Here is a 15,872-nt window from a genome sequence, read left to right on the forward strand (position 1 = left end):
CAAGGGAGCTACGGGCAGGCTCAATAAAGGGCGCTAGTGTCCGTCAAGTGTCACAGCCGTTGCTCGTCTCCTCAGTATTGTAACTTAAATCGGTGATTTAATTAGGAATAACGTATTTTTTTCTAGAATTTGTGAAACTTTAAGCAATAATGACCGACAAGAAAGGTAACTATACATCGTAATCGCGCAATACGACTAATAATATGTGTTACACCCGTTAAGAGTATCTCGTGTTTTCGAGTCGAGAATATACCACTTGTCACTCGTACGGCGGAGAGTTTTTTTATGTTAGTAATACTATTCGACGCCTGTGAAAAATGGTGCACGTCCAAATTCGATCGAAACTCGTATTTTTATTAAATGAATTTACTCTCGTCTTCTTACGATGAGAAAAACTTGAATATTTCTGCTCAGTGACAGATAAATCAATACCGCATTCTATGTGGGAAATACAAAATGGCTACCAGAGTTCGTCCTGGATAATTTTCGCGATGACTCCTTATTAAAAGTCGAATATCACCTTGAACGCAGTAGTCTTTATCGCGACATTATCGATTTTATTCATTTTGTCTCAGGTTTTACTTTATAATGCACTTTTCATTGGCCCAACTAATATGAATACTCAAGAACGCATTATGCATATATTCACAAATTGTACGTTTGGAAAAAATGTATTGAGCGACGAACAGTTGAACGCTATTGGAGTTTACTGTATGATAGTAGTTTTTTTTTGGGAGTGATGATTAAAAACTCTGTTGCAATTTAACGAATAAAATATTGGTAGTTATGCTTTTGATACTAAAAATGATATTAAATTTTTTATGTGGAACACTTTTTTAAACACAAAGAAAATATGAGTTTTTTTCACAATACACACTATAGTGAATACAATAATTTGTGAATAAAATTAAAATACTGCTTCTTATAGATATTACTTATACAATAATGAATTTAGAAAAACTAAAATGTTCTGTGATCAAATTAGTCAAAATATTTTGTGATATTACTTTCTTTAATGAATCGAATAAGTCAATGAATTTTAAAATTATACCAAGAAAGAATTTCTAATTAAAGATTAAAGATGACTTATGTTTTTATGTTTATATTTTAAAATAGATCTCTGGAAGTCATTTACATAGATGCAAAGATTAATCTAATGAATAATTCTTATCCATCCTTGAAAGATTTAAAATATATGTTTAAAAACTTGATTGTCATAATTATGTTATTTCAGTGATTTATTGTTTCAATTCACAAACAACATATTTTTGATAAATATCAAGACAAAATTAATTTGAAATGCTATTGAATTTAAATTTTATTAACATAATGCAAAGTTGATCCAATAGGAAAGTGTTCTGCATTGTTTGTGTTATCGTTCTAAAAACTCTGTCGGTATCAAAATTGGATGGTGCAACATTGTTATGGGTATTGTCAATGATTGGCATACATGTGGCAATATTCGATCTACGCTCCTGCAGAGAAGTTATTCTATAACTCGTACGAGCGAGATACATAATTTAACGTCACTGCAGACTTTTTCGAGTTTTGTACGTGCATATGAAAATATTCAATTGACGTACAGCTCAAACCACTACACCATTTTACAGTAATCCACTGTCGTATTTGATTAACAGCTCGGACACTTATGCGATTATTCCTAATTCAGTCCGCTCTGTTCCTAAGGCAGACGCATAATTACAGAGCATAACATTTAAGGGATGTGTAAAAGTTTAGTCTGTAAGTAGATCAGTATATACTGTGTTAACCATACAACCAGAAATAATACGAGAATCGAGGATTATACTGGTGCAAATCTGCGAGCGTATTACCGTGACGGTATAGCCGCTAAAAAACCGAAGGATCGCGCCTACAGTTGTGGCTGTCAATATGTTTGCAGCGGACCATTACAAAGACGATTTGATCCCAGTCAGTAGGTGGAGCTTCGGAGACCGGCGTTCGCGCAGCCTAAGCCACGTATCTAACCTCACCTTACTCTATATATTACCTTAACTCACTACGTGTTTATATACCAACATATATTACGTATACACACAAATAAATATATATAAATATATATATTTATATTCCACCAAATATATATATGAAGATATAAACGCACCGCGCGCCTCCCGATTCAAAAAGTGAAAAGAGTGAAATGTTGAACTTTAAACAGCCTTTGTTTCCCGCCTTAAGCCATTCAGGCGATCGAATTTTGTCCAGTCTCTTCCGGTTCCTCGTGTCGTTAATTTTGTTGGCAGATCGTAGTACCAACAGATCGTGGACCTGCCTGATTCATAGAAAGAAAACAGTGAGACACGAATACCACAAAGGAATCTTTAAAAAAACGTTACGTTAACAGAATAAATCTAACAGACTAATACCAGTTTCCTAGTTTTTCCAGGACTACGTTGATTATATTAATGTCACGATCGGCACATATTACAGGATCGAGAGAATCCGCTTCATGTGTTGCATAAGATCGCTCGTTGAAAATCTGCCGGTCTAATGAAAACGAAATATAACGCACGAGTATGCTCGAATACGATCGAAGAACGATTTACACTTCTGACCGCGTAAGATTTAATCGCGGTCTTCTTAAGTGAAACCGCCGCCTCGCGGTATATTGCAGAAAACTCGTGGAACAGAGATCGTTTAGGAACATGGACGGGGATCAATATTTGTAAGTCCTTTGAGACGAATGCGTTTAAATACGATCGAGACTTATACTTTTTGAATTGGAGACGTCGGCTGCTATATATCCAAATCAATATGAACGTAAGATATTGATATGGGTGTACAAATATTTCGTACTGAGACCGTGGTATTGGCTGATTGCTTAATTTATTCTCTTTTTTGCCCCCACTTTTTTTCATTTTTTTTTTACAACGCCCACTGTGCCTCTCGTGGTTCAGTTTTTAAGGGATAATTTCGGTCGAAAGGCACAGACCGATTCCTCTATTCGTTGTACCAAACAAATTAAGTTAAATTTTCTTAAAAACAATTCACCACGCGACGACATGGTGGGCTAGCGGGGTGGACACGAATGCTGTATCTAAGCTCAGCGTATTTATATGATACTTCTACTCGATAGAAACTTGGTAGCTCACTTTTAACAATAGTGCATGTTGCTTCGGCTCGGGCTACAAGTTTCTCATTTAAAAAAAGAAAAGAATCAAGCATATATGACTCGATCGGTTCGCGATCAAGCGGCTAGTTAACCGCCATTTTTTTCTTGCTTAACCAACGCTACGAACCAAATCGGAAGAAGACTAACGATGATAGAGACGAAACTTGTGGTCGGTTCTGCACGTGTTTTTAGTCGATATATTGAGAAAAATATACTTCTTCTTTTGATAATAGTAGTGTATTAGCTTATTCCTATTTAATTGGACACAAACAGAGTAAGGGAAAATAAAAAAAATGAGTAGCGTATATACGTAATATATACGTACACACATGCATATCAGTACCCAGTGTGTTTCTCGGTAGTAATGTTAGCAGTTTCTATTCGCTCTACAGAGAAACAAAGAAAATAGGATAATCACGATCGTGCTGTCGAACAGCAAAAGAAGAAAACTATGAAAATCGACACCAAAAAAACATGCTTCGTCGGTAACGATAGAAATCAAAAACGACGACACATGTTTGATAAGTGTTCGTCGGGTGTGTTCAACAAATACGGAGAGAAATTTCGAGCAAAATTGTGTTTGCCTGCATCCTGATCGGTTTTATGTGCAAGTATATACATATATACATAGCTATAATGATTTTTCACGTATTTGTATTTTAGTTTGCATGTTTGGAATGCATCGGTAGTGGCACGCGCGACGCGCGAGTACCTTTCCATTGTTGAAATTTATTCTTCGGTTGTTTTTAACCGATCACGCGACGAAAGTGAGAAAGAAAAATATAAATTTCGTGGCTACGGATTTGGTTTTGAAAGTTGCTCGCGCGTCGTATTACAAAGCATGTTCATAAATATGTTGTGATAGATTTTTCCATGATTCTATCTTTACGTTGGCTCGCTCGTTCTCTTCTTAACTGTTAAATTGTTAGTGTTTTCTTTTTATTTGTGAACGTTAAATAGTCACATTCGATAAATGATAATGTCGCGGGAGAAATAAATGTTAAGAAGGTATCGAACGAATTGATTTCGTCGTTTTTTAATCGTGTAGTCAAACAGTTTCGTAGTGTCTTTGGAGTCGATACAGAGATGTTCCTATTCCTGTTGTGAACGAGACATCGAATTCATTAACATTACGGAAGTTTTATCTTTGGTTATTTGAAAAGTTCTCGAGCAATAGTCGATAGACGTGCCGGTTCAGATTACGTGTTCACTTGTCGCCGCAAGATCATAGGAATCTCTCGAGCATTTTTGAACTGCATGTGCATGTTTGGCAGAATCTATCATGTATACTGTTAATAGTGAGCTTAAGTATGAGATAGCGATTCGACGATACTGTGTAGTCGAGTGTCGTCGAAAATGTCAAGAGTGCCTCTAATTTCTCCAGACCCAGCGACCTGGACCGATATTTGACGAAGCGAATCGATCAAAAATATCCGAACATACAATAAAAACTTAAAATAAAAGTTTGCCAATGATACAGAATCACGGTAATAATTGTTCTATAAATGTGTAGAGAAATAACATTTTTAAATTATAGCTTTGAACAGCATTTTTTGATCATTATAAAGAATATAAAGGAAAATTGGTAATTATTTAGATGTTTGCCCTGATCGCCGATTTTCATGACCTTGAAATATGTTGTCATGGTCATGGCCTTACCAAATATAATATACGAAATTCTACTTGAGATGGTTTCACATCACCATCTTACAGCGTTTCAAATAGAATCTCATCTATTATACCAAACCATAACTCACTCCAATTACTTTTTCTTTCACCTTTTATATATTGTATCGAAAACATTTCGGCCATCATGTCGAAAAATGCCATTATAGGCTCATTAACATCATGTTGACGTCGGAATAAAAACTCAGCTATACAGGGTGTTCGGCCACCCCGGGGAAAAATTTTAATGGGGGATTTTAGAGGCCAAAATAAGACGAAAATCAAGAATACTAATTTGTTGATGGAGGCTTCGTTAAAAAGTTATTAACGTTTAAAGTTCCGCCCGTACTGTATTTTTTTCTAGAAAGTGGGTAGGATTCCGGGGGTATGTCTATACACCAAAAATAATTGTAATTGACTCCCGCAACCGAAAATAATTTTTCCAAAACAATTTGAAATTTTTTAATTTTGTCGAAAAAGTTCATCTACTCGAATTTTTTTCTCGAAAGTGCGTAGGAGTTCGGGGATATGTATATTCACCAAAAATGGTTGTATTTGACCCCAGAACTTAGAAATAATTTTTTTAGAATGATTCGAAATATTTTTTCGTCGAGAAATTTAGGCACCTACCCCCTGTCGATTTTTCTTAAAAATTCGTTTTTTATTTTTAATAAATTTGTTTGACGCTGTACGGAAATTTTGTCTAATACTTTTTTGTGAGTTTCCATGAGCTCTACTTCAGAAAAATATTTCATTAAAATATATTCACTGTTCTAGGAGTTATGGTCGTTTGAAAATTGGACCATTTTTACAGTGTTTTTCTCCCTTTACGGTGTCAAGGAACAATTTTTCGAATATTCTTGGAATATCTATATATTGTACACTAAAATACGCGTTGTTTGCCGTTTGAAACACTTAAATATTACAATTCGTTCAGGAGTTATGACATTTTAAAATTCGCAGAAGCATGTCTGGCCTCACATTAGATTTTCGGTAAGGAATTTTTTTCTCGAAAATGCGTAGGAATTCGGAGGTATGTGTAATGACCAAAAATGGTTGTAATCAATCCTTACAATCAAAAATAATTTTTCCAGAACGATTTGAAATTTTTTAATTTAATTTATTAATAACTTTTTAACGAAGCCTCAATCGAGAAATTGATATTCTTGATTTTCGTCTTATTTTGGCCTCCAGAATCTCCCATTAAAATTTTTCCTAGAGGTCGGTCGAACACCCTGCATGTATCGGTAATTTCTTCAGGGATACGTTTTATTAATATCCTGAACGGTATATCCCCCTTTTTTTCTATCAACGAATACGGATAAAATTGCACGACTTCTCTCGCGCGTAAAACGAGATCGTCGATCATCGCTTGGTCGCTGGGATCGTCGAGATACGAGGACTATTTCATCGGAAGCATTTCGATGAATAAAATCGTCTAGCAGAAATAGATGGGCCGCGGAACCGATGAAGAAACGGGGCAGGATTCGCCCGGTTTCTCTCGCGAATACGGGCGAAACTTCGAAAGACAATACGACTCTGACGAAAAACTGGGTCGAACATGCTCATTGGGACAAATCAGGCTTTAAGAACGGGACGAGGAGAAAGACCGAGAGGAAATGCGTGCATGTACGAGAGAAAGACGGGTCGAGGCAAAGAGCAGCAAGAAAAGGGGAGGCGGAGAGGGAGAGACTGAAAAAGGGAAATTAGGAGAACACGGAGAAAAAAAAATAAGACACTTTTTAAAGTTACCCAGTAAACTCGTACTAGCATATTAATATTATGATCAATTGTTATTGGATTCGATGATTGTTTGCACCGTGGCACTGACACATAAATTTATTATTCGATTGAAAACTGAACCGACCGGTGGATCCCAGCGAGCCTTCTCTTTCGCGATCCGATGAATTTTGGTTAGCGTCGAATTGCCGCCAACGAGGCGGAGGACGAAGGAAACTGTGCCGACCTACACGCGCGATAATCAAGAGCAATATAACGTAATTCGAGAATAGCTCGTTTCCACGCGTTGGACCAGTATTCAATTATCATGGACAATTTGGTGTGGGCTGACGTCTATGTTAGAGTACAACATGTCCATCCACTGCTGCTGGGCCCGAGCTGTTTATTGTACGCAAGGTGATAAACACGTTTAGAAATTCGGGAATAATGATCAACCTGTAACCGTTGGGGACGAATTCGCTTCCTTTAAAAGATCGCTGTATTAGAAATCGAGCATGTCTGTCGATTCACTTTTGCGTATGCTAAATGGCGACGGTGCAGAGCGTAATTTAGTCTACTAAAAAAGAAATTGGGCGTTCTCGCGATTGCCAGCGAGAACGAGTGGTCGAATGAGGCTAACGACAGAAGAAAGCTCGCGGCAAAATTCGTGCGAGTAGCGCCCAATTAATAATATATATTACGCAATTACGAAGAACTTTTAATCATGTTTGACTTTTATTTATGGATATTTGCAGAAATTTGTGGTTTGCTGAATCTTGTCACAATTTTTTGAATGTGTGGAACTTGATATACATAAACATATGTGTGTATATATGTATGTGTATATATATGTATATATGTATATGTATGTATATATACATATATATATGTATGTATGTTGAATATTACATACATATATACATAATATATATATATATGTGTATATATATATTTTATTTTTCTTATCGTACCACTGTACTCATTGTATAAATTACACATTCACCGCCCGAAACGAACGATAGTTTTTCGGTCAACCGAGCGAGAATTGAGTTTAATTGGATTATTTGTACGGTTATCAAAAGTGTTTCACTTATTCGAATCTTGATTATTGGGCTTGTTTTTAACATCACTTTTTGGAACAACCCATTTACCCCTTCTTATCCCTGGCTTTATTTTAGCTCTGTTTTTGTCATTTCTTTTTTTTCGATATGGTCGAACCTGAACGATTCACAACTGCGACGAAAATGTTTCAACATCCGTGAAAGTGTACTTCAGTTTTTCATTGTCAGCCTTATATCACGTACAAATAATTTAGAATAAAACAGGATCGATCTTCCGACTGTGTTTACTTGCAAAAAATATAAGATCGTGTAAAGTAATTAGCTACAATTGATATCGATATTCCTATTCGTAATTTATGATAGCAGTTGATAAGTCTTCCAAGGTTCGACTATTTAGACGAATGTATTTGGCTTTTACCTTGATTGCGTAACGCTATTTGCTTTGAGATCGGTTTCGTATTATATCTTAGTTTTAGAAGTAAAGGTAGGTCGATTTAACGCGAGTTTTCATTTGAGAATAGTTTCTCATTTTCTTGTTTTTATTGTTTTTTTTTATCTCTCTTTCGTTTTCATTCTTGGCCGACTTCTGACGATTCTTTTGACTATCAAAACATTACATATAATATTACTCGTAGTGGCTGTATTGTTAGACTTGTTTGTAAAACTTTTATGTGTATTTACGTTCTAAGAAGGTGAAAAGAATTCGACGGGCTTCAATTTTTTTTTTGACGCGGATTTTTCTCTTTGTTCTTTTTTCTCTTGGCACGTTGCCAAAGACGTTGATTTCACTTAAAACTAGTGACAAGATGTACCACAGATTGCTCCATGTCAGATTTTAAATATATATATATATATATATGTATATATGTATATATTTATTTTTATATATATATATATATATATATATATACATATATACACACATGTGCTGTTGTTTATTTGTTCACGGTTAAGATACCGAAATTAATAGTTCGCTAAGCTATTCTCAAGTGTCTCGCTTTCAACTACGTTTCTATCGAGAATCCTCGGGATTAAAATCTTTGATATACAGTGTTGATTATTGTGTAATGATTCTATAAGAACAAGAAAGAAATTTCCGTGAATATGGATTTTCGAAAGAGTCGTAAATGTTTTTTACTATCAAAAGCCTGTCTTGTACCAGTGCAGTTTACACGGATGCATTATAAATTTTCCGATACATTATTCGCAGTTGCGATATTGCTCTAAACTATCGCGAATGAAACTGACTTGGAAACTGCGGTAAACTCAAAAGGTAACAAGAAGGCAAAAATACAGTTTTTCGGTTATTTCTTTTCACCATTATTTAGTGACTAACATTGTTTGAGCTTTGAATAGTACCTTGATAAAAACGGTGTATGTCATGTGTAAGATATACTTGGGTGTGGGAGTACCACTTTTGAAATCGAGAAGTTTTCAACGCTCAGTGAAAGATTGTTGCGTTACATTTACTCGTGTATGTCGAAATAATCTGAAATTAAGCCTCGAATAATAGTGTAATAGCTAAAATAAATAATATTCGTTATACAAAGCGTCGAAAACCTCTCGATGCCGATGTCACGAGTCAGATGATCCGCAGAGAACGAAGAAGAAACTAATAGGATGTAATATGGAAGATTGAGAAACGATTAACAGTTTCAGCGTTTTCTGTTGATCTCTGAAACGTGTCGTCCCTTGTCCTTTTTGGCAGTGGTACCACGTACCGTTGGCTTAGATCGAACCTACGGCCAACAAAATGAACGGACCTGCATTTTCCATTGCATGTGTTACAGCATACCCGGTGACACCTCATCCACCAACAGGTTTTGTCCCTGCGCCGACACAGCCTGCTACCTACGGTGGTGCACGTAAGAGAATCATCTCTGTGTTTCGATGCGTTGATTCGATGAGGTTTTAATGATCCGATTGCATGCGAACTTTACAATAGTTGCAGGTGCCGCACCGTATGGAGTGTTTCCTAATCAGCCACAACTGTATGCAGCCCAGGGCCCACCGCCGCCGACATATGATCAAACTCTTACGCATCCTATGGTAAGAATTTTTGTTACACATTCTAGGAACTATCAACTCGGTTCGTTTCATGTATTTCAATCTTTCAACCAGTAGAATATATTCAAAATGATTCATGTAGGTCTTTTAAAATATTGAATCAAATTGATTGTTAATAATCGTTTGCTTGAAATTTCATGTATTATTTCTTTACGTCGACTTTTCCATATTCCACCAATAGACGTGGTTACAACTTCCAAGTTTCACTCATACAATCTGCTTATAGAATGTTGCTTCCGTTGAACTGAAAAAGACAGCAGACGCAATAGTCGAATTTGGTTACACATTCTAGGAATGTAACTATAGTAGGAAATTAAACCAGAACACTTATTAGGTGTGTTAAAAAGTTCTGGCATTTTTTGCTTAACTATCAACTCGGATCGTTTCATGTATTTCAATCTTTCAACCAGTAGAATATATTCAAAATGATTCATGTAGGTCTTTTAAAATATTGAATCAAATTAATTGTTAATAATCGTTTGCTTGAAATTTCATGTATTATTTCTTTACGTTGACTTTTCCATATTCCACCAATAGACGTGGTTACAACTTCCAAGTTTCACTCATACAATCTGCTTATTAAATGTTGCTTCCATTGAACTGAAAAAGACAGCAGACATAATAGACGAATTTTTGATTATTTTGTGCAGATGTATCAACCAATGTATGGTCAAGGATACCCAGGATACTTAGCAAATGCATGTTATCCTACATATGGGCCATTACAATATTATCCGCCGTTAGCTGCAGCTGCAGCATATTATCCTGCAGCAACGATGCAGCCTCCAGTTAGGCCCCCCACAATTGTGATGCCTGTAAGTTATTGAGATTTATTACATGTCTCGTAATCCAATATTTTAAGAGAATATTAATGTATTGTTGGTTCTTTTTTTTTAAAAGAATGGTTTCGATGCTACTAATCGATTCGATAGTATCTCACAACCCGTCTTGCCACCGCCTCCGACAGTTCCAAACGCCGCCCAACTAGCTGCAATGGCTAGTCACAGTGTGGCTATATCGCAAAAGAAAAACTTCCTAGGAGGAGGAACAGAGGGCGGTTACACCTTTTGGTAAACCATTATACCTTTTGTGAAACACTAAGTTTAACAAAGGCATTGTTGTCGAGATGATCCATGTAGGCAAATCTGATTTTTGTGTTAGAGTTCTACTATTTTCACATTGGGAGCAGCTATTAATTAGTATACCTTGAGCGCGGACCGATCGTAAATCAGTACTTTTTTAAACGGAATTCGCAATGTTTTCTAGAGTCTATTAAAAAAATTCGTTCCTCCAGTCGGAAACACTTAACTATATAGAATGGACAAATATGATCGGTACATACATGTGGTTTTAAGATCGTAGCGATCGGTCTGTGCATCGAATGTACTACGAAATTTAATAGGAGGAATATTAACAAAGGAATACTCGTGCGACGCTGGTCATACGATTCCAAAACTGTTACTTGAATTAACTCGAAAAAGACCAGAAGTATATTTTGTAAAGTAACGATACGTGGAAATTTCATAAACCAGCGTGTTTAATTAAAAATACGTCATGGTCTTGATGGTGATTTCGCGAGAACGATCGAGCGATACATGAATTTGTTGACGTATTTAAAATAGAATTTAAGAAGACGGTAATTATTTCACTAGATAAAACGACGGATATCAATTTAAATTGTATGACTGCCACAAAAATCTTAGGATCAAGTAATTTCAGAACGTAGCACTGCAAAATACATTTAATATTCCAACGTTATGAAATTTAAAACATTCCCAAGTATGTTTTGCTCGATCTTTCTATAGTTAACGGCTGCTATATTCCGAAACGCACGAGATGTTCCATTTTTTAATTTAATAAAAGGGTCATTGAGCGCGAGCGAGAGTAGGGAACACGGTGGTTGTTCTTCTTTTTAGAGTTAGCGGGTGAATACGTGCACCACTGGATGCGAGTTGTCTCATTCGCCTACAGGGATCGATATTCAAAGTGTGTTCTAAGCCTTTTTTAAGTGCGACTTGGTTTTCTGCAAGGCAAGCCGAAAAGCAAAGGGGCTGCTCACGTTATTTCTGTTACTTTTTACACGACTACATTTTTTCGAGATTTTGTTTCACTCCTGGTGTTCTCCAGTGAGGTTTCTTTTCCAAAGTAAATTCTTTACTTTGTGAAAAAAGATCATTATGGGTAGCCCTAACGTTTAGAGAAAAAAAGAATATGTACGTGATAGGAGCCTGAAGAATGCGTGAGAGTCATTCGTGGTTGTGAAGCTAACACGCTTTGTATTTTACATTCGACGAATATCTGTTATCATCCTTTTTATTTTGATAAGAATTTTAATCAAGTTCGAACACTTTGAAAGGGTTTCTTTCCAACATCATTAGATCATGCAACAGCAACACTTTTTATAACTTAAAGGGTGACGATCATGCTCAAGGCTCGAGTGCCAAACAGCAGAAATTAAAATTATAAATACCGAAGATTCTCACGTATTCGACGACTTCGAAGATACTTACTACTCTACCTAAAAGTACGCACTCTCTTCTTTAAAATCAGTAGTCTTTCCTTCTAGTTGTTTGATGTTTCTTTTTTAAACGCAGATTAGCTAGGTCGGCTAACAAAGTTATTATTTAATTGAAATGAAAGGCTTGTCCGCGGCGCACGAATTTCTTCAAGCAGGTTAAATTGTGCTTTGATTGAAACAGTTACCATGTAGTAATGTTCGAGATACATAACCAGGCGTTTTCTCGTTTCTAGATAGGTATCCAAACATTCGAATTATACCACTGGTCTGAGTGACATCTAAAGCAGTACAAGAGACATCCATCTAGAAACGTGTAAAAATTTTACAAAGTTTTTCTTTAAAGGTGTCTAATAACTGTATGGGAACTGGTTTCGACCGAAGCTCGCGAAGGAAACAAATAGTTGACTCAATTTCAAAGTACAAATTGAATATCCATGTAAGTAGAGGAAAAATTCGTGACGACGTGGTTAAGCCTTATGCCAGCCATATTAGGCGAGTTGCAATGATGATACGGTAAGCAATGCAGCGAGTTCGTAACGCCTACGATTAAATACAATGCAGAATTGTTGATAACAACAATGTAATATTTTCTGAGAACTTGAGACCTATTGTAAAATTAAAAAGACACACAAATTACGGCGATCATGAACTAGTTGCACAGCTACGAAACAAGTGTTTTGCTCCGCGATGATCACAGCATATAGTGCGGTGTGAGCCTGCTGATAGGACACTTTGAATGTTCCATTCTGCAGGTGCACAATTAAATACGATATTAATTAAGCAATGAAGATCGGAGAAACTAATTTACAATCGGTGATAGCTTAGGATAGGACCAAGAAACGCAGTTCTATTTAGAAATTTTTCGAATGGGTGTTCCGGCAAACTTGACCAGTACTCTTATATGTTTCGCATTGGACTTTACAAGGATGGACATTTAATTAGTCCTGTCCATGGTATTCAAAGTCATTTCTGCTCCGCAACTGGAAATTAGAGCAAATTACAATTTAATTGGATACAAATCAAAGTGATTTCTATTTTAGTTTAAAACTTATTAGTTGAATTTCTATAAAATATTTATTGCTTGAAAATTGTAAATTTTACATCCATTTTTAGAGCATTGTCCGCATTTAAATTTTGCGCTTAAGCAAAAACTTCCAAAATTTGATATACTGTTCTTTGTATTTTTGTGATATCCGATTACCTCAAAATCCGAACCAGAATTCGTAGGTCTATACTTGTCTTGTTTTGTATCGTCGTCGAATCTAGTTCAATTTCTATGAGGAAGAAAACGTGTGAGCAATAATTGGAACTGAAATTTGTATGAGGCGAAACGCACGACTGGCCAAATTTGTTGCCACAGCGCCGTAACCTACGTTCACCTTGTACCTTCAATTCTTTTTCTACCAGGCGTATCTACAGCTACTCACATATGACCAGCGTTTGATAAAGCAGCGCGTAATCTCAATCTTATTAAAAAAAAAATCTAGTCCGAAGAGTCTGACTGATTGGGATACAAAATGTTACATAGACCTTTTTTTTCTCAATCCGTGCGACGCCAGGTGCGAAATATACCGCAGCATTCACTTATACCTCGAGACATCTGAGAAAATTGACATTTCCCAAAACTCATGCCATTCCACTTAACGACATTGAGCCACAAACGACACATGTACGAGTCATATTTAGGAGTTTTGAACAAGCGCATGGCGAAGAAAAACAAAGTAGTGTCGTTGTTCGAAATGTAAACACTCGTCGAATGTTTGCGAATTTGCATATCGGCGAAGGGCTGCCTCTACTGCTAGCTACTTCGCTTACCTTTATATTGCGCAATAAATGCACCGAGCCACCTTAATCTTTGCAGCTACGACAAGAATTGAAAAGGGATTGAAGACGAACACTGTACATTAATCTTCAAGAACAAATAAGAAAGATATAAAGCCCAATGTCAACTTTCATAGAAACTCGTACACACGAAGAAACAAGTGAACTATATTGTGTTGATATTTATATTTAAATTATTATTATTTAAACGATTTATTTGCAGATTTCTACAGTTTAGATCAGAATTTACGCGACATATTTTGACCGATTATTTTGTATCGAGCGAGAGTGGTGGGAAGGTTTTATATCATGAAAAAAGTGTGCAATAAGCGTAATGTCTATTGTAACAATAAAGAAATGATATTAATTGCAACGGTGAATTTGTTATTACGTTGAACAAGAGAGAGAAAATAAAGAGAAACAAAAATGTACCACTGCAATCATCAAGTGTACTAGTTAATAAATACTATGATCATGGAATTTGTTATTTCTTCCCTCCTCCACATGCACATATTTTTGCAACAATTGCGACATACACTTTAATGGGTAGGAAGGATCGCCGACAAACAATTCCATTAAATATTTTGAAAACAAATATGTTGTAACAATAATAATAACAATTCTTCTTAATACAACTAAAATAGGTATTTCATTTTTGTTACTATTCATAATTTTTATTCGATAAAACATGCTTCATTGTTTGTACTAAAGAAGGTAAACTATCACAATAATTGTCTACACAGATTGTGGCACATTTTTGAAAATCGTCATTATACTTATCGATTTCACTTTGCCTTGGGTTTGGACCCATTTTGTCTTTTATTTTATCATTGCAATCCATAACACATCTTTCTAACCGATTCTAAAAAAATAATGTTTTGTATTTAATATATTGACTTACAGTTAATATTTTCTATCTTTAAAAATTAAACATATACCTGAGTTCTTACTACTTCTCCTTGAATGTACTCTTGAGCTTTATTCAAAGAACTACTGCAGTTTCTTACACAATTATGTACTTTCTGTATACTATAAGTTTCATTATCACAACAAGTTGCAGCACATCTATGCATGTCACTCTGAAATTAAACACTCGTTGGTATATCTTAATAATTTCATAATTGTTTATAAATTTTGATTTCAATAATCAATTTTTAAATGATTTTATAATATTAGAACATTAGAGGTAAAGCATGTTCTATGATATAACCTAAAAATACTTTACAAAGAATTAAATGTACCTGCATTTTTCTTAGATACGATTTATCAATCTCCTCCATCATTTCATTAATACGATCTTCAACCCGTCTTCTTTGTTCCTCAACCATTTTATACTTATTTTTGTTCAAATGTACTGCTATTGAGATAAAATAAAACGGAACAACCGGCTTTTTCAGGACTCGTGGTCTACCATCGATACTATATATTAGAAAGACATCTTAGGTTAGATCAGAGATGCCAGAAAAGCACCGTCGGGTGCACACGCACACATGCCAGATACGCGTACGGGAGCTCGTGGAGTTTCGGAAAGTCGGCAAAGGCAAACTGACGCATGCCCTCTTTCTCGATTCTCCGAAGCTGCCCGAAGTAATTTCGGATCGCCTCGTGGGAGTCGAGAGAGAAAGGCTCACATTTGCCTTCTCGCTCTAAACAACTGAAATCCGACCTCCCGTCAACGGCATACGATTTGGATTCTCGAGCCGAGATTCTCGACTGCCCAGGCATTTTTACTTTCCGACCTATGTAGGCGCACATAAGCAAAGTACCCATAATGAAAAAAAAATTTTGTAAAATTTATTTTACGGAAATACACGTTTTAAGACCTCCTGATCATATTTTAATTATTGAAAAAAAAGAAATTTTTTTTATTCCCATGTATGAGCACACATAT

The 15,872-nt window shown here is 35.8% G+C and overlaps 2 protein-coding genes across 3 annotated transcripts; one reads left to right on the forward strand and one right to left on the reverse strand.

Annotated features, from left to right (window-relative positions):
* Nucleotides 1-33: 33 nt before the first annotated feature.
* On the forward strand, nucleotides 34-14,103 carry LOC122400730 (DAZ-associated protein 2-like). 2 transcript variants are annotated; one of them, XM_043402339.1, is made up of 5 exons: nucleotides 34-165; nucleotides 9,366-9,440; nucleotides 9,521-9,624; nucleotides 10,293-10,457; nucleotides 10,543-14,103. In XM_043402339.1, exons 1-5 carry the CDS (start codon nucleotides 150-152, stop codon nucleotides 10,714-10,716), a joined length of 534 nt encoding a protein of 177 aa, XP_043258274.1. In that variant the 5' UTR covers nucleotides 34-149; the 3' UTR covers nucleotides 10,717-14,103. The 2 variants fall into 2 exon arrangements, with proteins under 2 accessions (XP_043258274.1, XP_043258275.1); XM_043402340.1 differs by lacking the exon at nucleotides 34-165 and adding an exon at nucleotides 1,317-1,740.
* Nucleotides 14,104-14,642: 539 nt separating this feature from the next.
* On the reverse strand, nucleotides 14,643-15,399 carry LOC122400829 (protein FAM136A-like). Its single transcript, XM_043402505.1, has 3 exons — nucleotides 15,223-15,399; nucleotides 14,920-15,060; nucleotides 14,643-14,843 (listed from the first exon to the last, which is right to left on the reverse strand). The coding sequence occupies exons 1-3, from the start codon at nucleotides 15,307-15,309 to the stop codon at nucleotides 14,643-14,645; spliced, it is 429 nt and encodes a 142-aa protein (XP_043258440.1). The 5' UTR covers nucleotides 15,310-15,399.
* Between the last annotated feature and the right edge of the window lie 473 nt (nucleotides 15,400-15,872).

This window comes from Colletes gigas, unplaced genomic scaffold (genome assembly GCF_013123115.1).
Source record: "Colletes gigas isolate AHSC1104 unplaced genomic scaffold, ASM1312311v1 Colletes_gigas_Sc00020, whole genome shotgun sequence".
NCBI lineage: Eukaryota > Metazoa > Arthropoda > Insecta > Hymenoptera > Colletidae > Colletes > Colletes gigas.

Bases quoted from the DNA above. Each gene is read 5' to 3' on its own strand.
- LOC122400730 (XM_043402340.1), top strand. The intron at 9,441-9,520 runs GTAAGAGAATCA...ACTTTACAATAG, and splicing joins TGCTACCTACGGTGGTGCAC to TTGCAGGTGCCGCACCGTAT. The intron at 10,458-10,542 runs GTAAGTTATTGA...TTTTTTTAAAAG, and splicing joins CCCCCACAATTGTGATGCCT to AATGGTTTCGATGCTACTAA.
- LOC122400829 (XM_043402505.1), bottom strand. From the start codon at position 15,309: ATGGTTGAGGAACAAAGAAGACGGGTTGAAGATCGTATTAATGAAATG. The intron at 15,061-15,222 runs GTACATTTAATT...GTTTAATTTCAG, and splicing joins CGTATCTAAGAAAAATGCAG to AGTGACATGCATAGATGTGC. The intron at 14,844-14,919 runs GTATATGTTTAA...TTATTTTTTTAG, and splicing joins GAGAAGTAGTAAGAACTCAG to AATCGGTTAGAAAGATGTGT.